General features: G+C 46.8%; 1 protein-coding gene across 3 annotated transcripts in view; it reads right to left on the minus strand.

Moving 5' to 3' along the window:
* Positions 1-23277: 23277 nt before the first annotated feature.
* Positions 23278-26667, minus strand: part of SNX19 (sorting nexin 19) — a 50031-nt gene continuing 46641 nt past the window's right edge. For all 3 annotated transcript variants that reach the window (XM_048827348.2, XM_075122299.1, XM_075122300.1), the window contains 2 exons: positions 25845-25932; positions 23278-24816 (listed from right to left, as the gene is read on the minus strand). In XM_048827348.2, the coding sequence (XP_048683305.2) occupies positions 24681-24816; positions 25845-25932 (224 nt within the window). In that variant the 3' untranslated portion in view covers positions 23278-24680. The remainder of the gene's footprint in view (positions 24817-25844; positions 25933-26667) is intronic.

The raw sequence follows: 26667 nt of genomic DNA on the forward strand, positions 1-26667 counted from the left end.
AAAAAGACAGTCCACCAGAGAACTAGATCACATCATGGAACGGGCCACTCAAATACCCCGGGGGAACCTGCTTCAATACAGAAAAAACAAACAACCAAACCAAACACCAACTGACCACAGACCCCTAGCTGACATCTACCACCCCACACTGGAACCCATACAGGGTAACATCAGACAATTACAGCCCATATTTGATGACAACCACATCCTGAAATAAATCTTTCCATATGCACCTTTTGTGACCCTCAAACAACACCCTAACTCAGGGTTTGACAACCTTTAAAATGTGGCCTGTCAGAGAAATCCACTGGCGGGCTGGGACAGTTTGTTTACTTGCAGCATCTGCAGGTTCAGCCTATCGCAGCTCCCACTGGCTGCGGTTCACTGTTCCAGGCCAATGGGAGCTGCGGGAAGTGGTGGCCAGCACATCCCTCGTGGCCAGTGGGAGCTGCAATCGGTTGAACTTGCGGACACTGCAGGTAAACAAACCATCCCGGCCCACCAGCGGATTTCCCTGACTTTCCGTGTGCCAAAGGTTGCCGATCCCTGCCCTAACTTCTTCAAGATCATCATCAGAAGCAAGCTCCCCACAGACCAGGACACACCAACTCAAAGTGACACTAGACTCTGCCAGAGCAAAAGACATATCTCCACTGTTATGATGATCAATAACTCCTACAACACACCTTTCAAGATTCATGGATTCTATACATTTTTATCATAGCATGTGGCGTACCTCATCCAGTGCACCAAATGTCCCAACAACAACTATGTGGGTGAAACCAGACACGCACTATGCTCTCAAATGAACTCACACAGAAACATGATACAAAACAAAAACACCATAGCGTTCACAAAGCGTTCACTCCATATCTAGTCTTTCAATACTTGTCCTCAAAGGAAACCTGTACAACACCTTAAAAAGGCAAGCCTGGGAACTTAAATTCATAACTCTGCCAGGCACCTGAAACCATAGACTTAAGAGGGACACTGCTTTTAGGGCTCATTACAACAATTTGTAACACATCCCATTGCCTGCTACCCTTAATTGACTATTTCAAACCCTTTATGCATACCAGTCCAACCCACAATTTCCCACTTCATTTCAAGAGACCGCGTCCAACATGAGTTACCTCTTCTGCTTAACAATCCGTCTCAACATGCATTTAGCTCAGACCTCTGCTTCCATTTTCAGACCTGAAGAAGAGCTCTGTGTAGCTAGAAAGCATCCATGTTAGTCCAGTTAGAGATATTATCTCACCTACCTTGTATTTCTCATCTCCTGGGACCAACACAGCTACAACAACACTGCAAACAACAAACAACAGTGTAATGTCTTTACAAAAGGTCTTCGCTGCAACTCTGGGCCTTGTGGTCTCACACCCTTTTCTCAGGACTGTCATACATCCTTCTCCCCTACTCAGAGGCTCAGGCCACCATCCCCAGTGGCTAACAGGGGACCCAAGGCCTCTCTCTACTCTGGGTTCTAGTCCAGGGACCCTATAGCCAGCAGCCAAAGCTGATCCATCAGACTTCTTGCTGCTGCCTCCCTGTATTTCTTTTTACAATAGCCTGTCAGCGGGCCTCTCCCACGGCCTCCCTAGATTCCCCTTTCTTTCAGGGCAGGGACTCACAGGGCTCTTCCCTGGAATCCCACAATAAATCTTAAACCAAAAGTATAAACTTAACCCAGCTTTTGCCCTCCTTGGGCTTGACCTTTCCTGCCTCTTAAGTTTCCCTGTTCCTATGTTAAACACCTCCCAGGACTCTCATTTTTGAAACTCAGTTTCTGTCCTTTTACTGGGGCTCATCACCACAGCTTGCTCTACCTCAATGACTTCTCTGTGTCTCTCCTGGCCTTCTGCCAGACTTCTCCACTCAGTACAGGATGCCAGAGCCAACTGTCCATCTGGTCTTTCCACTCTCTAGTACCAGAGAATTACTGCAAAGTTTCTCCCTGCAGCCCCCTTCTGTTCCAGGCTTCTTGCCTTTTATGGCAACCACTCATCTCCTTTCCCAGCTGGGATTCATCTTAAATTGGGGCTGGCCCACCCTCCAGGGGCTGCCACCTGGGTTAATTGACCTCTGAGGCCCACATTAATCTTTTTAAAGCCAGGATGGATATATACCCCATCACACCATAGTGCAACTGGCCAACATTGTATTCTGTACAGGAAGGAGGAGGATTCTTTCTTGATTTGCTGCCATGGTCACCTGATTCCCAGAAGCATGAGAGCTAAGAGGACCCAACTTCTCCCAGAGCAGCAGGGATCTAGAGTTACCCATTTCATTCTAAAAAGAAAAGGAGTACTTGTGGCACCTTAGAGACTAACCAATTTATCTGAGCATAAGCTTTCTTATTTGAGCATTTGAGCATTTCATTCTGTGTGACTGGAATATGAAAAAAAACCAAAAAACAAAAAAAGCTATGGGAATGTTTTTTTTCACCATTCATGTAAAACTACATTGAATAGAAGAGAAAAGAAACAGACCCCGGGTAATAGAGGTGCACGTAAATAATCGCCGGCCTAATCCACTTTGACAAAGAAAGAAATTCAACCAGAACGTTTTCAAGTCTGCAACTCAACTTGTAATTTAAGCATGAGGACGTAAAGTCCAAAAGGGCACAGGTTCCTGTAAAAGCCTCTCCATTTCCAGACCTGGGGTCCCCAAGCCAAAAACCCAGAGCAAGCTTCCAGCCATAACATCTGAGAGAACAAGTCTCACAGAGGGACTCACTAACTTCTTGTGGAGAGACAACGGACCAGGAAAATATTCAGAATGAAGGAGGCCGTCAAGCCAAAATGAAAAACCTCACACATTTAATTGGTGAACACATTTAATTGGTGAAATATAATAGCATGTGGAACCTCCCCCCATGGGGATTGGTGGAAGGCCTATTATTGGAGTAATTTAAAACCAGACTGGATAACGCCCTGGAGAAGTCATTGCACCAGAATCTGTTTTCAGATGTCCCAGTGCAATCCCACTGAACTCAATGTGCAACAGAAGAATTTTGCTCACTGTAGGGAAGGGTAGCCCACGGCAGAGTGAGGTGGATTAATATGTGTTGGCAGTCTCTAATTTGAGCAGCACTGTTGATTCTCATCCACCAAGGATAAACAATGTGTGGTGCTGAGATCTGAAGTGTGCACCTTGTCCCCAACAGCCTCATTAGACAAGCCAGGGGGAACAAACAGTGATCTGCTAATATTGCCAAAAGCAAGAGGTGACTAGCAGAACCCATGTTTGCACTCCTACCAAAATCAACCCATGTTGCCCCTGAGATGGTGGGCACTGCCTGCTGTGTGCATGTGGGTGGGTGTGCTTGCAATGCCCGACACAGCTTTAGTGCCCCGGTTGGGAACAATGATTAAATAGGGAAGATAAGCACCAGGCACCAATTTCAGGGAGTTGCACTTTGGGGTAAATCTGGACAAAATCTGGCCTCAGGTTTGCAACATTGTAAATATGGCATCACCTCTGCCAGCCACCGTACTTGTGCATGCCTACATGCAGAGAAGAAAAGGAGTGGTCCAAAGATACTTGCTCTTCGTGTGGGAGTGGACAACTCCCCCTACATGTGACCCAGATGTAACCACTCTGCAGCATCCCAGGACCTGGTGGCATCTCACCAAACCCCACTGTCCACTGTGCTTTTCTGGAGCGATGTGTAGCGAACGTACTGGTAAAGTGCAATAACAGGGCGACAGTGGAAAGAGACAGATAGCTGGTCAGCGCTCGACACTTTCATGCCCCCACTATACAACTGTCATCTCTCCAATCAACATTTAATAGTGGTTGCCACACATCAATCTTGGATCAATTTCAAGGTAAAGTGCTTTCAGCCACACAGATAATATTCCCACAGCCTCAAGACACACTCCCACCAAGCTCCAAGTCAGAGACCATCCTAGCAACAATGTTCTGTGGTACAGAAAAAGGCTCACACGCAAAGGAAACAGCCCATTATGTTAAGGCTACATAAAGAACCACATCAATACTGCAACTTATCGGTCACTGGAGTGCCCATCAACCTTCAACAGGAGGGCGCTGCTTCCCCAGAATGTTCCTGTGTTCACTTGGTCTCCTTAAGAAATCTGGCTAGGGACAGTATGAGACATAATGCAGCAGAGGCCAGGATGTATCCAGTTTGCACCTTGGCCCAGTCCTATTTTCCCCTGCACAGCTGGCTTGCCTTGCTTTTGCAGAAAGGGTAGATGGAGAGATGAGCAGCGAGGAATGAATGGGAAGTACAGCTCCCATGGTTGTACAAACAGGCACCAGATTGCGTGTTTCGGAATATCAGGGCAGCTCAATGTCTTACAGGGTGAATACAGGCTGTAAAGCCAGCATCTCAGTACGGGAGGTGTTACACTTTGAACTCAAAGGGCAAAGCTCCCTCTTTGTGGTGGCGCAGGTCTCCTGCAGAGTGTGGAGAAATGAAAGGATGTGTGGAAGGGAAACCAAGCACGGGACGAGGCCAGAACCAGATGTGCAACCTGGAGGGCAGGGAGAATTGCTAATCATTAGAATTATTATTTTACAGCTCCATGGCTCCCAGAGCTGTATTGTATCTGCATCCGACTTCCTGATCTCTCATCCTGACTCAAGCCACATCTCCTCTCCCCAGCTCATGACACTTACCTAGAGCTGTGTCAGACTTCACAGCTTCAGATCTCAGGCCCTGTTTCTCTCCTCTCTGACTCCTCCACCTCCGAACCAAGCCCCGCTGTATCTAAAGATATCGTTGCCACATGTAGCCTGTAACATTTGTAGCCTGCACCCTCTGCCTGTGCTGACTGCAATGACACTTTGACAGTGTTTCAGAGTAACAGCCGTGTTAGTCTGTATTCGCAAAAAGAAAAGGAGTACTTGTGGCACCTTAGAGACTAACCAATTTATTTGAGCATAAGCTTTCGTGAGCTACAGCTCACTTCATCGGATGCATCCGATGAAGTGAGCTGTAGCTCACGAAAGCTTATGCTCAAATAAATTGGTTAGTCTCTAAGGTGCCACAAGTACTCCTTCACTTTGACAATGGTGGGCAATGAGAAGCATTGAGGAGACCGTGCCGAGAGAGTGGGCAAAAAACTCTCCAGATCGAAGCTTAGATAGTCCAGTATTCCAGTCTTTGCGGCTTACATTCTTTCTGGGACTGATGTTGGTTGCACTCAATCTTTCTTTGGCATCTATGAAAGTCTCCATACAAGTGGCACCTTGGGCCAGAAAGGTAACCAGTATCACATGGTATTAAATAGCCATTAAGGATAACGCTAATTCATTATTTATTTCACGGGGCATTTTGTGATTGTTCCCACGCTTTTGGGGACTGCAGAAGTGCTGCAGAAGACATTGGAGTGCAGGCCAGGTCAGCACACAAGCTGCAGCTGTCACTTCTGCATCCCTTATCATTAGGACCATTCATTCTGGCTCCTGGCCTTTGCAATGGCTAAGACAACAGCACCATCTAGTGCTCTCAGCAGCGGCCTGTTGAAGCTGTAAAGAAAAGACCGAAGGCTCCCTCTTATGGATAACCAGAGGGGGAGAACAGGTGTGAGGAAAGGGGTTTTTCAGGATAGTGACATCCCCAGCTCCAATGCGAGATACAAGATTTTGTAGCTCAGTGATGTAGCAAGTGCATCACTGCAGATCACAGCAGGATCTAGTCCAGCTCTGGCATGGCCAATATGGAACGTGCAGCGGGATCTGTGGGTGTCTCACTTCAGGAACTGTGGAGTCATTGACACCATCTATTTTGTCTCCCCAGCTAACCAGGCAGATATCTCTGCCTTCCCCACCCCCCTGGTCTCCCAGAATGTAATTACTGGATGAAAACATCACCCTTCGTTGAGAGAGTTTAAAGCTCTTTTCACCCCATATGTGCAGGTAGCATCTAAATGCTCTCATGGGCAAAGTGCCACACCATTTTTAAAAGCTTTCCCCTAAAGTGATCCTTTGCCATGTCACTAGGGCCACAATTGAAATGGTAAGGTCAGTTTGGGAATATATTTACTGCAAACTTCCTCACACAGCTGTGGTGTTCCAGACCTTTGGACCCCACAGAAGCTCTGCCAATGCACTCCAGAATTGCAGAGCAGCAGAATTGTCCAATGGTTAGTGCACTCACCTAGGACCTGTAGAACTGGGTTCAAGTCTTTTCTCTGGCACAGATTTCCTGTGTGACCTTGAGCAATTCATTTAATCTCTTTGTGCCTCACTTTCCCATTGGTAAAACAGGGTAACAGCAATGCCCTACCTCATTGGGGTGTTGTCAGTATAAATACATGAAAGATTGTGAGGAGCTCAGATACTATGGTGATGGGGGGCCATATATGTAGCTTAAATAGAGGGCACCCCTGCTATCCCAGTTCTGTGCTCCCACTCAGCTCCGCGAATGCACCTCAATCCCAATCTACAACAGATTTTGCTACTCCAGTTCCATTCTTATCCCACTCTAAGATCTGTCAGTGCAATTCATCCTGATGTGCACAAATGTCCACTGCACCATACTGGGACTGCCAAAGTCAGTTCACAGGTGACCTATACCATTTTACACATTGTAGGTGTAAAATGCACTTAACAGTGACCCTCACCACTCCCAAGCCTATCCATATTTCTGCATTTTCATACTTACTGAGTATGTTATTAAATTAGAACATTCTTCATATGGACAAGTCTGCCAGCTCTAAGACTGTCCCTGGCCAAACCCTGTTAGCATTGCATCACCTTCCAGTGCTTATGCCACAGCCAAAAGTCATGCCATGTTCTAAGCAGGACTGAATATGAGCTTTCATATTATCTCTTTTCACGTGCAAGCAGAGCTAGAGAGCTGTTATAATGGCAAAGACATTTTCTAGGTTTTATTTCAATCCTTGCCATCCAATAAAGACAATGACAGAAGACCTACTCCCTCGTTCTAGGTGTAGACTAGAAATCCTTCCACAAGGGAGCTGAGCTGGGTTCTACCCCATTGCATTCCATCAGGTATTCTCAGATCATGGCAGCGAAGTACTGTTTTCAGTACTACTGCTCTCTATCCATCCATCGCTGTTTTCAGTTCTCAACAACTGAGTTGCAAATTCCATTCCAAAACTCCTCGTATTGGTCAATATCAACATTCTCAGGTCACTGTGGGGCTGATATAGGTATTTTACTGAGCATCCTAGCAAGGACATCACCACACTTAGCTTGTGCAAGTTAGCATTGCTAGTTAAATCCGTCTTTTCACTTACCTCACCTCCAAGTTGAGCTTTCCAGGGAATATCACCTCTGATGTCTTGCCAACCTTGTTGTCACTGTCTATGAGATAATGTCTCTTCATTCTGGATCTGTGACATAATAACATTCAACCTCATTTTGCCGGTGCCCACATTCCAACTTCAGGACAGAAATGACCAGAGAGAAATGTGAGAGGTTCATGACATTCAATCATTGAGCCCTTTGTGGAAAGGAATGTGATCAGAAAGAGACACCCTTGATGTTTATTTTAAAGACCTTGATGTGTGATACACTTTAATACACGCTTGTCTGTTGTGGCTTTCCAGCTTCAGGTGAACCTTGCAGATGGGGCACCAGTAAGTTATTTTTGTTGGTGGAATGTACCATGTTGTGTACAGCCCATAAAAGGATCACAAAGCTTCATGCCTATATATAATCTGCACACAATTTTCCACAAGACAGGATAGTCACCTGATGGTGAGGCTTTGAATCTTCCAGACACAGGTAGTGGTAGGAAGAGACCAAAAGCATTGCCAAAGGACACTGTAAGAATGGGTGTCCTTGGAGGGAATGACCAGTCTGTGCGTCATTGTGGCTGCATCAAAGATGCATGCAAATCAGAGATGGAGATCTTTTCCTGAAATAAGAAAAGGAGGACTTGTGGCACCTTAGAGACGAACAAATTTATTTGAGCGTAAGCTTTCGTGAGCTACAGCAAGTGGGCTGTAGCTCACGAAAGTTTATGCTCAAATAAATTTGTTCGTCTCCAAGGTGCCACAAGTCCTCCTGTTCTTTTTGCTGATATGGACTAACACGGCTGCTACTCTGTTTCCTGAAATAGGCAATGGTGCATATTTGTGGGTGGAGTTTGTTGCAAGAGACGTATACACGATAAGAAAGTTTATTCGAGCTCGTTTGCAAGATTAAAAAATATCTGTTGCTTGAATGGTCTGGGGCACGTGGAAGATTTGGTTCAAGATGGGACTCATTGGATAAAGCAGAAAGGCCATCTCAAGAGGCTATTATCTTTTGGCGTAGAGATGAGCGAGGGAGTTTGGGATGCTTTCACTTGCCAGTCAGACAATGGGAAGCATTGCTCAACTTAGTGTTCAGCATTTTGTTGCATGGTAGGCAAAAACTGTCTGTATTATTCAATTGTTCCAAAATCCCCTTCTCTAAATGAGGAATGTTCTCTTTCAAGGCCACATCAACAGAGCCAAAGTAGTGTGAATTGGTTTGGACACAGCACATGGTGTTTCCATTTCTTCTTGGTGGCCTTGTGTGTGTGCGCGCATGTTCATGGGGGGAGGAATCCACCAATTTTTATTGGCCCCATTAGACAAAAATTCTGGCAAGATCTCTAAAGATTCAGAGACTCTCCAAAGACTGAGAAGCACACTCCATTAGCACAAAGAAATTCTTTAAAGAAAGCTTAACTCGTCATACGAAATACAGCATATAGGCATCCGGTTAGGAGGGGGAAAACCTCAGCTTCTCTAATGGCCATATGCTTGAGAGAGTAGATGGCAGATCTACAGTACAATAGTATTGGTAGTGACACTGGCTAGAGAAAAATTACAAGGACTATTGATCTCCATGCTTCATGGCAATAATTGGGCACCAGATGGGGTCAGGGAGAAATTCACACTCAGTGTTTTATGGTTTTCTCTGCGGTATTGTGGCCATTATGAAAGACAGCTTACTACACAGGCTGGGCCATTTACCTGACCCTATGTAATAAGAAGTCACCCTTATATACAGCCTTTCATTTATTATTATTTGTGTTGTGGTAGCAGCCAAAGGCTCCCTGCAGGATCAGGCGGGGATTAGGTTCAAGATCAGGTTCAAGATCAGATCCCCATCGGCGGGCAGACAGTCTAATTTGAGACACGTGAGTGTAACAAAAAAACGGGAGGGAAGGCGCCAGGTTCCTGATGGTACTAAATCATTACTATTTTTAATTCTGCACAATTAATTATTGATATCAACATTCCCATAAAATGTGCAACCCCGCCCATCGTTGGCTGGAGGATTTTTTATTTTATTTATATTTTGCTGAGTGCTATGGTGGAGGATTAATAGATCCAAAATGTGTAACAGCCTGAAGTAGAATTGCTTCACAACCACATACGGCACCGGACCCTTACCTGGGGTGTAATGCCGCTAGTGAACAAACATAAACAGTGTGCCCAGCAGATTAGGACAAGAAGTGAAGAAGTGTTATTTATCTCATTGAAACGGAAATGCAGGCTGGAGAGAATGAAATTAGTCAAGTCAGAAATTGGCATCTGCTCTTGCAAAAAGTAACATGGACATTTAATAGCCAGTTATTCAGTACTTTACATCTCATCTGAAGGACAGCACCTCCAGCAGCAAGGCTGGTTCAGGACTGACTCAGAAGCCCAGAGACTGATCCATGCCCCTTCCTGAAGCACCGACAGTGGTTGCCATCAACAATGTGGCATGGCCCACGGCGCGCTATCTGAGACACCCCAGTGATTCAAGACCGGGCAGCAACCGCAACACTTTGATTCTGTGGTGGGGTAATACTGAGGGCTTGCCTAGACTTGAAAGTTAATTTGGATTCAGGCAGGATGTGAATTTAAAGCGTGAATTTAATTCCAAGTGTGCACGAGCCCTTAGAAAATGTTGGTGCTATGATGGCAACCACTGCTGCTGCCCCAAGTGAATATTGACCTGGCCCCCGCCTCTTTAGCTCTGTGGGATCTGCTGGTATAGTAGGTAAAGGTGTGGGGGAAAATTCCTGTGGCTTTGTGTGTATGTGAGTGAGTGACTCCCAGTAATCAATTACAGCTATTAAATATCAAGTACTTCCCACGAAGCTGACATTTCTAATCCCCTCATTGCCTTCTCTTTTCACACACCAGTGACTGAGGCTTTTCCCCACTGGGAGAGGCTTTTTCCAATTTCTCCAGCCTTATTGCTCCCTCCCACTTCAAGTTTAGAATTAGAGACACAATAAAGGACCCTTTAACAGGAGGGGGAGCGTCGGGTAGGGGGAAAAAGCAGGTCCCTTGTTTGAGCCCAGGATTCATCTGCCTCTCCCCGTGGAGATAAAGAGGCCCTTTCACCCCAGCAACCAGAAGGTTCAAGCTGGATATGTGCTTACTAGATAGGCTGTAGCTGGGAGCTGCCAGCCTGGGGCCTGCTTGTGGTGACATTTTTACCTCAGATTAGACAGTACGTCTCCAAATGCATTAGAGCTGAGGCCTAACTGGTTGCTGGGGAGACAGGCCCTTCATCAGGTTGCAAGTTTGAAGGAGAGCTGCTGTATCTATGAAACCAGGCCTCAGTTGGCTTCAATGGCTGCTTTTCTTCAGATTAAAGTTAATAACAGCCTCCCCCTACCTTCTATGCTGGCAGTAGACTCACAGCGGAGCCCAGACCTGACGGAGATGGGAGCCTAATGCTTCTAATATCCCTACCGGAGAGCTCGCTCCTCACCCGCTTTTGTTCTCCACTTTTGCTGAGTGATTTTCATTACAAATATCCTCTTATAGTGTGTGCGTGGGGAGAGGTGAGGAGGGGTGAATGGGCCACACAAAGAGAAGGAAAAGGCCACTCATTATAGAACCAATAATTACAGGGGCTCTGACTTGCCTTGCAAAGAGCTGAAGGGATTCCTACGAATTGGACATGGCAGTGTTTAACATGTACAGCTCCTCCAAGGGCGAGCGCTTGTTTTTATTTCATTACCGGCGGCTGGGATGCAAGAGAACTTTGGCCCCCAAAACACTGAGCTCCCAAGTGGTTTGGAGGATTTTTTTAAATTTTAACAAAAGCTTGACTAACTTTGATCCATATATATATATATATATATATATATATATATATATATATATATATATATATATATTCTCTGGTTCCATGATGGAAGGGCTAAAATACAACAAGACAGGGTATTATTCCTGTAGCCAAGATGGAAGCAGTAAGCGCCTGAAAACTCAACAGAGTTCTTGTTGTCTTGCTGGAGGCATTTCCAGCCCATTCTCGAAAACCCAAGAGGTTCCAATAATTGCCAAATGGGTGCTGAATCAAATCTCTGAAGCTTGTAAGATCTGCCCACCCCAGCGTACCATCTGCGAAAGCAAATGCGCTGCTTCATTATAAGAATTTTCCACCCACCCTGCTACAATAACAATTATAATGAATACATAGCTGTATCTGAATTTAATGCCTTGGGTCAAACTCTGAGTGGAAACAGAATGTCACCTCTTAGCTACACCCAGTTGTGTATGCATTGTATGAGTTTCTTCAATCCATCAATTTTAGTATTTACATTGCCCCATCACCATTATACCTGAACACCGCACAATCTTTAATATAATTTACACCACAACTCCCATTTTAGAGATGGGGACACCGAGGCACTGAGGCTGACTGATTTGTCCAACAGTACACAGGAAGTGTGGGAGAGCAGCAAAATAGGGACAATTATCTTTGAGAACTCATGGAGGACGGGTGAGGTCCTAGAGGACTGCAGAAGGGCAAACACAGTGCCTGTGATGTTGGCAGACCAGGTGCCAGTTGATGGCAAGGTCCTCATGCCTCAACTGAACACTGACAAATACACAGCTGGAATCAGTCTGGCTCACCTGTGCATCAGTATTGATAAAATAGGTATTTGAATTATGTGTTTAGTAAAAAGAAATGGAGGACTTGTGGCACCTTACAGACTAACAAATTTGAGCATAAGCTTTCTTGAGCTACAGCTCACTTCATCGGATGCTGTAGCCCACGAAAGCTTACGCTCAAATAAATTTGTTAGCCTCTAGGGTGCCACAAGTCCCCCTTTTCTTTTTGCGGATACAGACTAACACAGCTGCTACTCTGAAATGTGTTTAGCGTTTAGACTGTATTGAATGCCTGTGAGTTGCTGCCTGCATTAATCTCACTTATAGCCTCTGTATCATGCATTGTAAGGTAATATTTAAGCATTTATATTGTAAGCCTCTGTGACATTTTAAATCACCTGACAGGTGAGAGAGATTAACTAGTGTAAAGTGCTGATCTCCAACAGAAGGTGTTACATCCCAGTCAATAGGGAAAACACATCAACACCAGACAGACTATTGTGGAACATTAAAAAGGACAAAATACTTTGTTGTTTGGCTATCCCCTCCCTGCCCCTGTGAAGACAATGGCATAGAGCATACACTTATAGAGAAAAAAGAAGACTGGTCAGGGGGTGGTAGTGGCTGGTATCTGTCTTTAAATATGTTAAGGGCTGTTATAAAGAGGATGGTGATCAATTGTTCTCCAGAAGGTAGGACAAGATGTAATGGACTTAATCTGCAGCAAGGGAGATTTAGTTCAGATATTTCAAAAATCTTTGTGACTCTAAGGATAGTTAGGCACTAGAAGAGGTTTCCCAGGGCGGTTGTAGAATCCCCATCACTGAAGGTTTTTAAGAGCAGGTTAAACAAACACCTGTCAGCAGTAGTCTTAGGTTTACTTGGTCCTGCCTCTCTCCAGGGGGCTGGATTGATGATATCTCAAGGTCTCTTCCCGCTTTACATTTCTGATTCATTGACAGAGCAGGGAGTTGAACCTGTCCCTTAGCCCCAGATTGTAGAGTGCGTTGAGATCCAGAATAAAAGTGTAAGGAATGTGTATGCTAATAGTAACTACAGACCCCAAACAGGATCAGAGCTCATTGTGCTAGATCCAGTCCCACCCCATAAGTGCTCAGAATCTAAACAGAACCCTGCATATTTCCAGGGTCTTTGTTTTCAGTGTTCTGTGACCCACCATATACCTGTAAAGGTTGGATCAGGATCCTGGTTGGAGTGTCTATTGTTCCCCCATCTACCACCTATACATTCAGGCCTAGGCTTTTGGGTTGGTTCTCTGTAAAGAGACAACCATTTACCAAGTTTGCTCCAGCTCTGGGTTCAGTTTTCTAACACACCAGAGGCCGGCTCCCAGGGTTTTGCTTTGAATCAATCTAATTCCCATAATCTTTTCTCCTTCCCCTTTTTTACTTGTTAATTTCCATCTAGGTCTTAATTTCCCTCACCCTGAGACCTGCACAGACTGGCCTCTGCCTACGTGTGATCACACAGTATAGTCCTTTCCTCTTCAGGGAAAGGTCAGCCATGGTGTTTTAGTGTTCCGAGAAGAAAGGCAGGAGCAGAAAGACAGAGAGTGCTCACAAGGTTCTGGCTGTGAGCCTCTCTGAGACAATGTCAGGTTGGGGAGGCTATAATAGCCTTAATCTGCAGTACCAGGGGATTAAAAAGCCCATTCTCACAGGACCAGAAAGAAAAGAAAGGAGCAGAAGCGGAAGAGGAGGGGGAGGTAAGGGGCAGGTTAAAAACCCAGAAATAAAGAGCATCAGGATTTAAGGAGCTCTGTCCCCTGGCATAATAAATGTGAAGTGGCCTGCACGGAAAAGGGGCCTTAGCAAATGGCTTTGCTTTTGGTTTTCACACTAAGCACACACACTTCAGCTGTCTTCAATAAAGACAGCCTGTTTTGTTTGGCTCTGTTGATTTCCAACGGCAAAGGAGTGGGAGGGGGAAACTGATCGTTAATGAGTTTCTGCCAGACTCAGCACTCGAGAGACTTGGTAGGTATTATTTTTAAAGACTGATTTATGGTCTTTGATCCTCACCACTTTTGTCCCTCCTCGGGAATGGCAGTCAAGTGCACCCCACACTTGAGGATGTTAGGGGAAGAAAGGGGTCTGGGAACAGGAAGGGAATGTGCTGAGTGCTGGGAGGATTCGGTCAAGGGATGCTTGAGCAGCCTTTTGAGCAGCTCAGTGAGGTGAAGCGAATGGAATGAAAAGGTTAAAGGAAGGAAGAAGACTTTAAATACATTTGAAAAAAAAAAGTTCCTTGATGAAGATGTAAAGGCCTGAGACACAGGGCAGCATGGGCCACAAAGACAGAAAGCAAGTTGCGTCTAAAATGGAACATGGATGCTCAGAGATGGCCACAATACTCACCTTATTATTTGCCCTACAGTTTACTGACTTGTATTCCTACGAGGGGGACCTCTTTGTGCTAGGTGCTGGATACACATAGTAAGGGACAGTCCCTGCCACCAAAGGCGCACAGTCTACTCCTGATCTTGCAAAGGCTTATTGTAGGCACTGGCAGTCGTCCCATTAAAGGCAAGGGGACTATTCACACTGCATCAAGTGAAGCATGCACTTAAGTCTTCAAAGGGGAAATGGAGGCACAGCAAGGTGAAGTGACATCACACAGCAAGTCACAGCTGGAAAGAGACTCCCCGTGTATTGCGCCATCCACTAGACAACACTACCTCTCAGCAAGCAGCTTTCCTATGCCCTTCCACTGATTGTGGAAGCAGAAGTGGGTTACACAAAATAGTATAGATCAGATTCTGTTTAAAGAGCTAGTCACAGCGCACCGTTATGGACGACATTTGTTTTCTGCCCGGCTTTGAATGAGACAACTTCCTTATCTATAGCCTGCTGCCATCCCCATCCCTAGAGCTGTGACCTCATCAACTTTCCTTAGTTCAGCAAGGTTGATAATTGCGGGAGACTCCTACAGAAACTCCAGGGGGCTGCAGAAAGTGATGTAGGCAGTTCAGTAGGCAGAGGTTTCTGTCTGATCCAATACTGCAGAATGGTATAAGTAGGTGCTGGAGGTGGTAGAGAGGCTAGAGAAGTTGTACTAAAATGTAACAGTATGGGCAAAGTTCAGAGATGAACTAGGGATGAACATATCCAGCTGAGACTGGAAGATGGGGTGGCATTAAGGTAAGAAGAATATAACTACCTGAGTTGAATTTTGTCCAGGATAACAGTATTATTAAATAAGATAAATAAACAAACTATGAAATCTTTTCTGGCCAGAAGTGCCTGGGTTTCACATCTCACCCCACAGATGGCAAATCAATCCCATCACCCATGAGCACCATCATTCCAGTACTCAGGTGGAGGAAAAGGCCTCCTGATAAGTCGTCATCATCCCCATGTCCTGCAGCCCTAGGGGATGACTGCAGCGCTCTGACACTAGCCCAGCACAAAGTGGTACAGCTGTTGGTTATTCACCCTAGCAGACAGGTACCTCACTTGTCTATGCCAGCAAGGCCATGCCTGCACATCTGGTGCAGTGAGAAACCTTGCGCCACTGTGCATAGTCCTTCGGGTGCGTTAGATTAACATTCAACGAGGGATATAGCTCCAAGCAGGTTCTGTGGAGTGTAGCCCTGAGTTGGATCTGGTATTAATTATCCAGTGTTCTGCAGAGAGATAAGTACTTAATCCTTGAGCTGTTGACACTGGAAATGGACCAATCTATCCTGGGGTGGATATTATAGAAGGGAACTTGGCTCCAGTAGCTCTCCCTGCCACATGTGCTGTGCAAATGTTCCCTTACTCATAGGTAATGGGATTTCATAGAGCATATGGGATCTTTCTGTGGCAAAGCTAATCTGCAATAATATATGACCCAAGCACTTAGTTGTATACAATTTCTCCCCTTTTTTTCAACCTAATATTTTAATTCTTAGTTGGAATTTTTCTTTTCTAGCTCTCTCCTCCTTTTTGCTTTTAATTATCAATCACCATCACATAAAGGCATGTGAGCTGGTGAAAACGGCAGCATTCTTCTCTCTAGTCAAACTGGCCAATATTTGCACAGCAAAAGCTGATGGTTCTTTCCAGTTCCAAACTACTGCACTCTCCTCTATCCAAGGATTTGCCTCCTTCATTCTGGGACACGCTGTCAACCCACTCCCCCGTCTCTCCTCAGCCTTTTCTTGTCATCCTCCCTGCTTTATTCTCTTCTTTCTTCATAGTGTGTGGTTTGTAGGGATATTTCCCAGTAAATAAACATTTTAAATCCACAAACAGGTATACATTTTTAGGTAGGGTATTATTATATACAGATTACAATAAGAACACAGGTCACATGGTAAAATATTTGTCTACATTCATATATACAGGTTCTTGGGACAGTACTGTTATACACAAGTATGCGTTGCAATATTATCATACCCTAGTAAGTCTGCATATAGTTGGCGGTCAGTTTTTGTACCCAGGTGAAGACATGGGGATTTGGTGCAGAATTACAATTCTTGGTTAAGTATGCAGCTGCTATTTTTGCTGTATATAAATGAGAGGTTGTTACTTTTCTAGGTATAATAGTTATTATTTATATTATGGTAGAGTCTAGAAGCCCCAACAAAGACTAGGGCCCCGTTGCGCTAGGTACTGTACATACACATAGTGAGAGACAGTGCCTGCCCCCAAAGGCAAATGGTAGGTGTGGAAAGAGGCATAGAGAAGTGAAATGATTTTCCCAAGGTCACAAAACATGGTAGTGGCAGATCTAGGAATAGAACCCGGGTCTCCAGCCTAGCTCTTTGACCACACTACCTCTCTAGTACTAGCCACACCTGCGGTCAATATTTATTTTTGTTTCTTTCACATGACAACTAACTCAGTGACTAAGGCTCCTCCTGAAAAGGAGCATGGGATTTGCTCAGTCTGAGCTGTGCTCTGTTCTAGATCTCGGGTAGGGGCATGTAACTGTGGGACTTTTGCTTCTGAGTCCTAAAGTACTGAAATCTCCTTGCTGCTCTCCAGTTCCTGCAAATGCCCCTTTATTAGCAGGCTGCGATAAGCCCCTAAATTCCTGCCAATAAACAGAGTTTGCTGAACATGTTGTAGCAAGAGGGGGACAGCATGAGCCAAAGCTGCCCTTTTTTTTTTTTTTTTTGCTAAAGAGGTATTTTCTGTGATAGATAAGAGGAGGTAAATTTTCAGCTCAAACTGAACATGGGAAACTACTTTTTCTCATCATCATTTCCCATTTAATTTGCAAACTCGGGCGAGATGGCCTGTGCACAGGCAGAAACGCTAAGAGAATACTGATCTTAATAGGATGTGTGTTCCTTAATGACAAAATACAGATTGGGGCCACCAGGGTGAGCCATTACCAGTTTTTCTATTCCTACCTCTGCATCTGACTCACCAAGCCCTGGTCTACACTAGGACTTTAGGTCGAATTTAGCAGCGTTAAATCGATTTAAACCTGCACCCGTCCACACAATGAAGCCCTTTATTTCGACTTAAAGGGCTCTTAAAATCGATTTCCTTACTCCACCCCTGACAAGTGGATTAGCGCTTAAATCGACGTTGCCGGCTCGAATTTGGGGTACTGTGGACACAATTCGATGGTATTGGCCTCCGGGAGCTATCCCAGAGTGCTCCATTCTGACCGCTCTGGACAGCACTCTCAACTCAGATGCACTGGCCAGGTAGACAGGAAAAGAACCGCGAACTTTTGAATCTCATTTCCTGTTTGGCCAGCGTGGCAAGCTGCAGGTGACCATGCAGAGCTCATCAGCACAGGTGACCATGATGGAGTCCCAGAATCGCAAAAGAGCTCCAGCATGGACCGAACAGGAGGTATGGGATCTGATCGCTGTTTGGGGAGAGGAATCCGTGCTATCAGAACTCCGTTCCAGTTTTCGAAATGCCAAAACCTTTCTGAAAATCTCCCAGGGCATGAAGGACAGAGGCCATAACAGGGACCCGAAGCAGTGCCGCGTGAAACTGAAGGAGCTGAGGCAAGCCTACCAGAAAACCAGAGAGGCGAACAGCCGCTCTGGGTCAGAGCCCCAAACATGCCGCTTCTATGATGAGCTGCATGCCATTTTAGGGGGTTCAGCCACCACTACCCCAGCCGTGTTGTTTGACTCCTTCAATGGAGATGGAGGCAATACGGAAGTAGGTTTTGGGGACGAAGAAGATGATGATGAGGAGGAGGTTGTAGATAGCTCACAGCAAGCAAGCGGAGAAACCGGTTTTCCCGACAGCCAGGAACTGTTTCTCACCCTAGACCTGGAGCCAGTACCCCCCGAACCCACCCAAGGCTGCCTCCTGGACCCAGCAGGCGGAGAAGGGACCTCTGGTGAGTGTACCTTTTAAAATGCTATACATGGTTTAAAAGCAAGCATGTGAAAGGATTACTTTGCCCTGGCATTTGCGGTTCTCCTAGATGTAGTCCTAAATCCTTTGCAAAAGGTTTCTGGGGAGGGCAGCCTTATTGCGTCCTTCATGGTAGGACACTTTACCACTCCAGGCCAGTAACACGTACTCGGGAATCACTGTAGAACAAAGCATTGCAGTGTATGTTTGCTGGCATTCAACCAAAATCCGTTCTTTATCTCTCTGTGTTATCCTCAGGAGAGTGAGACATAATTCATGGTCACCTGGTTGAAATAGAGTGCTTTTCTTCAGGGGACACTCAGAGGAGCCCATTCCTGCTGGGCTGTTTGCCTGTGGCTAAACAGAAATGTTCCCCGCTGTTAGCCACAGGGAGGGGAGAAGGTTGAGGGGGTAGTCACGCGGTGGGAGGAGGCAAAATGCGACCTTGTAACGAAAGCACATGTGCTATGTATGTAATGTTAACAGCAAGGTTTACCCTGAAAGAGTGTAGCCACTGTTTTATAAAATGTGTCTTTTTAAATACCGCTGTCCCTTTTTTTTTCTCCACCAGCTGCATGTGTTTCAATGATCACAGGATCTTCTCCTTCCCAGAGGCTAGTGAAGCTTAGAAAGAAAAAAAAACGCACTCGCGATGAAATGTTCTCCGAGCTCATGCTGTCCTCCCACACTGACAGAGCACAGACGAAAGCGTGGAGGCAAATAATGTCAGAGTGCAGGAAAGCACAAAATGACCGGGAGGAGAGGTGGAGGGCTGAAGAGAGTAAGTGGCGGGCTGAAGACAGGGCTGAAGCTCAAATGTGGCGGCAGCGTGATGAGAGGAGGCAGGATTCAATGCTGAGGCTGCTGCAGGACCAAACCAGTATGCTCCAGTGTATGGTTGAGCTGCAGCAAAGGCAGCTGGAGCACAGACTGCCACTGCTGCCCCTCTGTAACCAACCGCCCTCCTCCCCAAGTTCCATAGTCTCCACACCCAGACGCCCAAGGACGCGGTGGGGGGGCCTCCGGCCAACCAGCCACTCCACCACAGAGGATTGCCCAAAAAAAAGAAGGCTGGCATTCAATAAATTTTAAAGTTGTAAACTTTTAAAGTGCTGTGCTTAAAGTGCTGTGTGGCATTTTCCTTCCCTCCTCCACCACCCCTCCTGGGATACCTTGGTAGTCATCTCCCTGTTTGTGTGATGAATGAATAACGAATGCATGACTGTGAAGCAGCAATGACTTTATTGCCTCTGCAAGCAATGATTAAAGGGAGGAGGGGAGGGTGGTTAGCTTACAGGGAAGTAGAGTGAACCAAGGGGCGGGGGGTTTCATCAAGGAGAAACAAACAGAACTTTCACACCGTAGCCTGGCCAGTCATGAAACTGGTTTTCAAAGCTTCTCTGATGCATACCGCGCTCTCCTGTGCTCTTCTAACCGCCTTGCTGTCTGGCTGCGCGTAACTAGCAGCTAGGCAATTTGCCTCAACCTCCCACCCCGCCATAAACGTCTCCCCCTTACTCTCACAGATATTGTGGAGCACACAGCAAGCAGTAATAACAGTGGGAATATTGGTTTCGCTGAGGTCTAAGCGAGTCAGTAAACTGCGCCAGCGCGCCTTTAAACGTCCAAATGCACATTCTACCACCATTCTGCACTTGCTCAGCCTGTATTTGAACAGCTCCTGACTACTGTCCAGGCTGCCTGTGTACGGCTTCATGAGCCATGGCATTAAGGGGTAGGCTGGGTCCCCAAGGATACATATAGGCATTTCAACATCCCCAACAGTTATTTTCTGGTCTGGGAATAAAGTCCCTTCCTGCAGCTTTTGAAACAGACCAGAGTTCCTGAAGATGCGAGCATCATGCTCCTTTCCCGGCCATCCCACGTTGATGTTGGTGAAACGTCCCTTGTGATCCACCAGAGCTTGCAGCACTATCGAAAAGTACCCCTTGCGGTTTATGTACTCGGTGGCTTGGTGCTCCGGTGCCAAGATAGGGATATGGGTTCCGTCTATAGCCCCACCACAGTTAGGGAATCCCATTGCAGCAAAGCCATCCACTATGACCTGCACATTTCCCAGGGGCACTACCCTTGATATCAGCAGATCTTTGATTTCGTGGGCTACTTGCATCACAGCAGCCCCCACAGTAGATTTGCCCACTCCAAATTGATTCCCAACTGACCGGTAGCTGTCTGGAGTTGCAAGCTTCCACAGGGCTATCGCCACTCGCTTCTCAACTGTGAGGGCTGCTCTCATCTTGGTATTTATGCGCTTCAGGGCAGGGGAAAGCAAGTCACAAAGTTCCATGAAAGTGCCCCTACGCATGCGAAAGTTTCGCAGCCACTGGGAATCGTCCCAGACCTGCAACACTATGCGGTCCCACCAGTCTGTGCTTGTTTCCCGAGCCCAGAATCGGCGTTCCACAGCATGAACCTGCCCCATTAGCACCATGATGCATGCATTGTCAGGGCCCATGCTTTCAGAGAAATCTGTATCCATGTCCTGATCACTCACGGGACCGCGCTGACGTTGCCTCCTCGCCCGGTATCGCGTTGCCATGTTCTGGTGCTGCATATACTGCTGGATAATGCGTGTGGTGGTTAATGTGCTCCTAATTGCCAAAGTGAGCTGAGCGGGCTCCATGCTTGCCGTGGTATGGCGTCTGCACAGGTAACTCAGGAAAAAAGGCGCGAAATGATTGTCTGCCCTTGCTTTCACGGGGGGGGGGGGGGAGGGAGGGAACGGGGGGCTGATGATATGTACCCAGAACCACCCGCAACAATGTTTTAGCCCCATCAGGCATTGGGATCTCAACCCAGAATTCCAATGGGCAGCGGAGACTGCGGGAACTGTGGGATAGCTACCCACAATGCAACGCTCCGGAAGTCGACGCTTGCCTCGGTACTGTGGAAGCGCTCCGCCGAGTTAATGCACTTAATGCACTTAGAGCATTTTCTGTGGGGACACACACACTCGAATATATAAAACCAATTTCTAAAAAAACGACTTCTATAAATTCGACCTAATTTCGTAGTGTAGACATACCCCAAGTGAACACAAGCAAGTCACTTCACATCTCTGCTTTATTTCCTCCACATGTAAAACAGGGACAATAACACTGCTTTACCCCGCAAGGGCATTCTGGAGCACCATTCAGTGAAATCTGCAAAGTGCTCTGAGAGCCACGGACCAAGGGATAGCACAACGCAAGGACAAAGCAATAGTGCATTACAACCGCAACTCACTGACACCAGCCTCCAACCAAAGCGACAGGTCTTTGGCTACATCCTTCATAGTCTGCAAGAGGAACTCACTCCCTATGCCCCATATGATGAATGGCAACGGATATATTCATGAAAAGCTGCCCTCAAGGAACGTCAGAAGTCAGAGTTCCAGGCAGGATATTCGAACCCTCTCGACAGGTGAGAACCCTAGGCTCACCCTCTCTACCACCCAATGCTATATTCCATGGCTTTAAGGATTCCAAATATCACCCCCTTTCTCCCCTTCAACACTGCAGGATCTGATTTATAGGTGAGGGACTAACCCACCTTCCCACCAACCAGACTTTTTATTTTGTCCTCTCTGGTTTACACTGGGTATGACCTGAGACACCCAAAACATGAGGTTACAGCCATGGAGCAGACCAAAAAAAACAGGGAAGCCACCAGCCAGACCTGCAACAGGGCTCAGTAATGTTACATAAGATTCTGGCTGATGGTCTCTTCTCTTAGGGCCTCTCCTCGACTCCTTTCAGGCAAGGCAGGTCAGGGTATGCTGTAAACCAAAATTATGGGACAGAGGAGCAAAATAGAAAGCCAGGGAGTGAGGAGGAAGAAGTGAAATGGGATGCTGAAGGGCAACCTGTGGCTTAAGAATGACAAAGAGAAATTGGAAATGGGAAACCTATTGGGTCCCACCTTCTACTCCACGCTTTCTGCCACTGTGGGATGGATTGTCCCCTATGGTATGTTCTCCAATTCTTTGCCCAAATTCAGTGTTAAATGACTCAAACAATGGACTTTCTCCCTTTCCATCTGGGAGGCTATTCCTTCCCCTAAGAGACCATAGCATTGTTAGGAAGTTTTCGCTCATAGGCAGCCTAAAATTTCGTTTTGCTCCATTTCATCCAATTCCTCTTAGCTTTCGGGCACCCTCAGACCATCCTAAATGACCCCCTCCCCTGGTGCTTATACCTTTCACATACTTGTAGGCAGTACACACCCCGAAGAGTAGATACCCACACGGGACACTGTCTCCCTATGGAAAGAGCAGGGTCTGTGTCTTCAAGGCTACCTGCACTAGTGTTACTCACCCCTCTGGCTAAATGTCCTCTACAGTGAAAATGATGCGCACCCAAATCCAGCACATTGGTTGGGGACTAGTGGGTGGGTGTGACAGGCTAATGCACTTCCCTTTCAGTTCCTGGGTAACTGCGTGTAACCCTTGTAAGAGAGGACAAGCACATTGGGATGTAGTGTAGAATGGACATGATGGCCATGACCTTGCAGGCCTCTCTCATGCCAGCTCTCCCCCATTATCTATTTTAAACTGTAGAGAATCACAGGAGGCAGGGTCCTCTTGGATGAAAAAGTCCAATGCCAGCCAGACTGTGGCTTGTGACCTGGTGAAATGTGGCCCATGTGCTGGAGGAAATGCAAATAGTTTTGTTGATGCTCTTACTCCCTGTTCACCTGCTTTAACATTAATTAAACAGCGGGGCACCATAAGCCCATGATGCCACTTGAAGCCTTTGCTATGCTGTAGAGATTGTCACCCCGGGGCATCGTACAGTGATGGGCAATAGATATATAATACCACCTTGTGCTGCTTCTATAACATACCCTGTCTCTACAGCACTTTGCAAATAATAGATCAACCCTAACAACATCCCTCCCAATTTTGCAGCTAGGGAAACTGAGGCACAACAAGGTTAAAGTGACTTGCTCATGGTCACACAGCAAGCCAGGGCAGAGCTGGGGATGGAACCCTGGGGTCCGGACACCCCCTGCCTGCTTTAACCACCCTCCCACTTAGCTACCAATGAGAGCTGTATGATAAACTCCTTTGAGCACCAGTGAGGTGATGGATCTCCAAGAACTTGCTGCAAGAGGCAGTCTATGGTTACAGAAACTAATTTATTTCCCCTTGTGTCTGATATAGGTCAGTTCTTTCCTCCACAGAGTGGCCCGGCCACGAATCAATGGGAGAGATCCTCTGGTGAAGCGGAGATCAGGGATGGTCTCACTTCCAAGAAGCACCCGGCCTTCATGCTAAAGAAGCTGCTGCTCGCCTGTGGTGCGGTGCCTGAATTGTAACCCCAGGACCCTTAACAATCCCCACTTACAAGACAACGTGGGGTGGGGGAGCCATTGCCCCATAATCTTCAATCTTCCCTGCACAGGCAGATGACTTGGGGATGGGTGCGGTGCTCTCCAGTTCTGTTTCACCCCAGATCCCTCTCCTCAGCCTTGGCAGCGAGGGATCTCAGAACAAGATTCTCTTGGTGTTGAGATGGTGTGAGGCACCTTCCCCTGCCCCTAAGGCAAGGCAGGAGCTTTCCGCTAGTTACCCATCACTCTGCAGTTCCCACAGATTTGGACGGTTGCTTATGAGGCTGACTTGGGGGCTATGTTCACGTCTCCAGTGTCTCCATCTAGGAGGTTCCACTCCATCATCCAGAGGGAGGTGGATTTCTTCCCCCCATTCTTCATGCTGGGCAGGCAAATCAGAGTGGGCGATGGGCAGGGAAAGGTGCCAGGGAGGATGTGCATGGAGACAGGAAGGACAGCACCAAAGGCAGGAACTCTCCCTGGGGATGTCTCCTTGTCTCCATCTCATCTCTCTGGGGAGGAACAAGGGTGGGATGAGGATTTCTGCACTCACAGATATCCACCCTGAACGGGAGAAGGTCAGGCAGGAATCTCAGCACCATGCAGCCTTCACTCAATGAGGAGCTAAGTGGTGAATTTATTTACTAGGAATAAGGGCTGCATTCCTTCTTCTCTTTGCCTTATATGGCATGCGAGTCGATGGGTGTTCAGCTGATGGAACGTCCTGGGGTCATGTCTCTGCACATCAGTGCCAGGGCCTGACGCCCTCGAACCAACCCTGATGTGCCACCGACCATTCTGGGTCAGGACTACTCAGATTCAAGAGATATGCCGGGCATGAAATTACATCCAAGTAGGATTTGTGGCTGGCCTGGCCTCACTTCGCAGCCTGCTTGCCCCTAGAGAGATCAGGCGCTTTCCCACTGGGAGCATCTTGCTCGCCATCACGTGAGCCATGGAATGGACACTTATGTTACAGACAAACATCTCCACCTGCTCACACTGGGCATAGTCAGTCACCCTGCCAACAAGGGGAAGCCTGAAAGAAGCCTCATGTCAGACTGGCTGGGGTAGTTAATTAAGAAACTTCCAGCCCTGTCCAGCAAACACTGAATGCCAGTGACCTGATGCCTGTGAATTCTTTTCTCTGCTGACCATTCTTCTTTGCTGCTGGCAACAGCAGCCCTGGTTAATGTGGGGAAATGCCTGCTGTCTCGAGGCTGTTAGAGACAGATGAAGTTACAGTTGTTGTTTTGGGATCATCACTGGAGTTGTTAAGTATCAAAAACTCCAGCAGGACGTCCGAGAGGCGGTAAACCAAGTGCCTGAAAGAGACAGAGGAGAAAACACAGGCTCGTCAATGCAAAGAGGCTGGAGTCTGACACATTTGCACTCGCTCAAGCAGGGTGTGCACCTATGTACAAGGCATCCATTAGAGGCCAAATTCACTGCAGAGTCCCAGGCTGGGGTAAGGCGGGGGGGAAATCCCACACATGGGAAGAGGGGGAGGAAATGCTTCAATGGGTGGGTGATTCCCCCCCAAACAGTGGTTGCCTGAGGCTGCTGAGAAGTTGGGAAGGTTAGAATCATTAGTATGGAGAGTGCAGCAGAGGGGCTCAGAGATGCATACTAAATCTATGTTTACATAATGCTCAGTGGCGAGCCATCTGTGTATGCAACACATCCACTGCCTGCTCACGAAAGCCCTGAATAGGACTTCCTGACCGGCTCTGCCCACGGGGACCACTTTGATTCTGATCGAGCTATAAACTATAAAGAGCAGTGTAGCTGTGGCATCATAGGCAGCGGCAACAGAGGTAGGGCTGGGCCATCCAGAGTGTAAACCCGCCTGAAACCGGCGGGTATGTACTCAGCACAGCTCAGCCGTGCCCCTGCTGCTATGACCCATGCTACCGTGGCCACACGGCTGTTTATACTCACGCTAGCTCTGTGAGAGCTAGTGTGAGTGTGTGTACGCAGGCTGGGGAAAATCACACCTGTGATGTAGACGTAGCCTAACTTAAAAGCCTTTCCAAACAATGGGACAACCCCAGATTCGTCTCCTGCCAAGCTATTTGTATCAATGAAATCAGCAGATCGCCTGAGATAATTCATAGCATGTTGAGGTTGATATTTTCTGATCGTCACCTCACGTCAAAGCCTCAGGAGATGAACTTTTGCAGTGAGAGCCCTTGGTCTGAAAGAGTCTGTTCATTCCAGTGAGATTCCTCATCATCAGAAACTTTCTAAGTGAGGTTTTTCAAGGGAGTCCATCGTGCAACGCACTACTTGGATATTGCATAGCAATGACTCTGGCTTATGGAGGCTAAGAAGGCCCCGTTGTCAAGGCTACCTGTTTATGATGGGTTGATGTAGTGACTCAAGGACCAGGTTCCAGCTCAGTCGACATCTGCTTGTCCCAAGGATTTCCAGAATTAAGTCTGTTAACATCAGAGAGACACTGTCTTTAAAAACCCACGTCTAAATTACAACGCAGGGCGCATTGCACTTGTTCAGGAACTCAGTGGATGTTAAAGAGGCTTTTCTATCTGATTAGATGTCCCAGAAAATGATGCCCCTCCTCCCCCGACTTGGAGAAATACCAGGAAAACACACATCTTAAAGCCCAATCTTAATACCAGACATAACATCCAGCTCTAGAACCAAATGTAGAAGAGAGCTTCCGGACCAAAGAGACAACCTCTGGCTAGTTATAATAAACAGCAGATGGAGAAGAATCTTAACATGCTTTACAAATTATCCACAGATGGATTACTTCACCCACTTCTGAAATGCAGCCACCTCTGGGGTGAACCAGACAGCAGCTGTTTTAAGACAGAGGGAAATGTAAAAGAACACCATCTGGCCAGCATATCAGGGGTAATGATTTTAGTCATGTGGAGAAGCGTCCTGATTTTTTTTTAATGATAGCAGAAAGAATTCTGTTTTATACCTCCTTTGAAAGATAGTACCTTCAGCAGAACAGCACCTTCTTGCTGTGCTGGGGCACTGGCTCCCTAGAGAGTGGCTCTGAAGTAGGAGCACCACCTACTGAGTGGCCAGTACTAAAGGTGGGAGATGAGGAGGCCTGTATTTAGAAGTCACCAAATGGCAGGCCCTCTCTCCCTCAGAGTACTGGACTTTGCTGAGATGGCTGTGTGAATTATCTCGAGTAA

The sequence above is a fragment of the Caretta caretta genome, chromosome 22 (genome assembly GCF_965140235.1).
Source record: "Caretta caretta isolate rCarCar2 chromosome 22, rCarCar1.hap1, whole genome shotgun sequence".
Classification (NCBI taxonomy): domain Eukaryota; kingdom Metazoa; phylum Chordata; order Testudines; family Cheloniidae; genus Caretta; species Caretta caretta.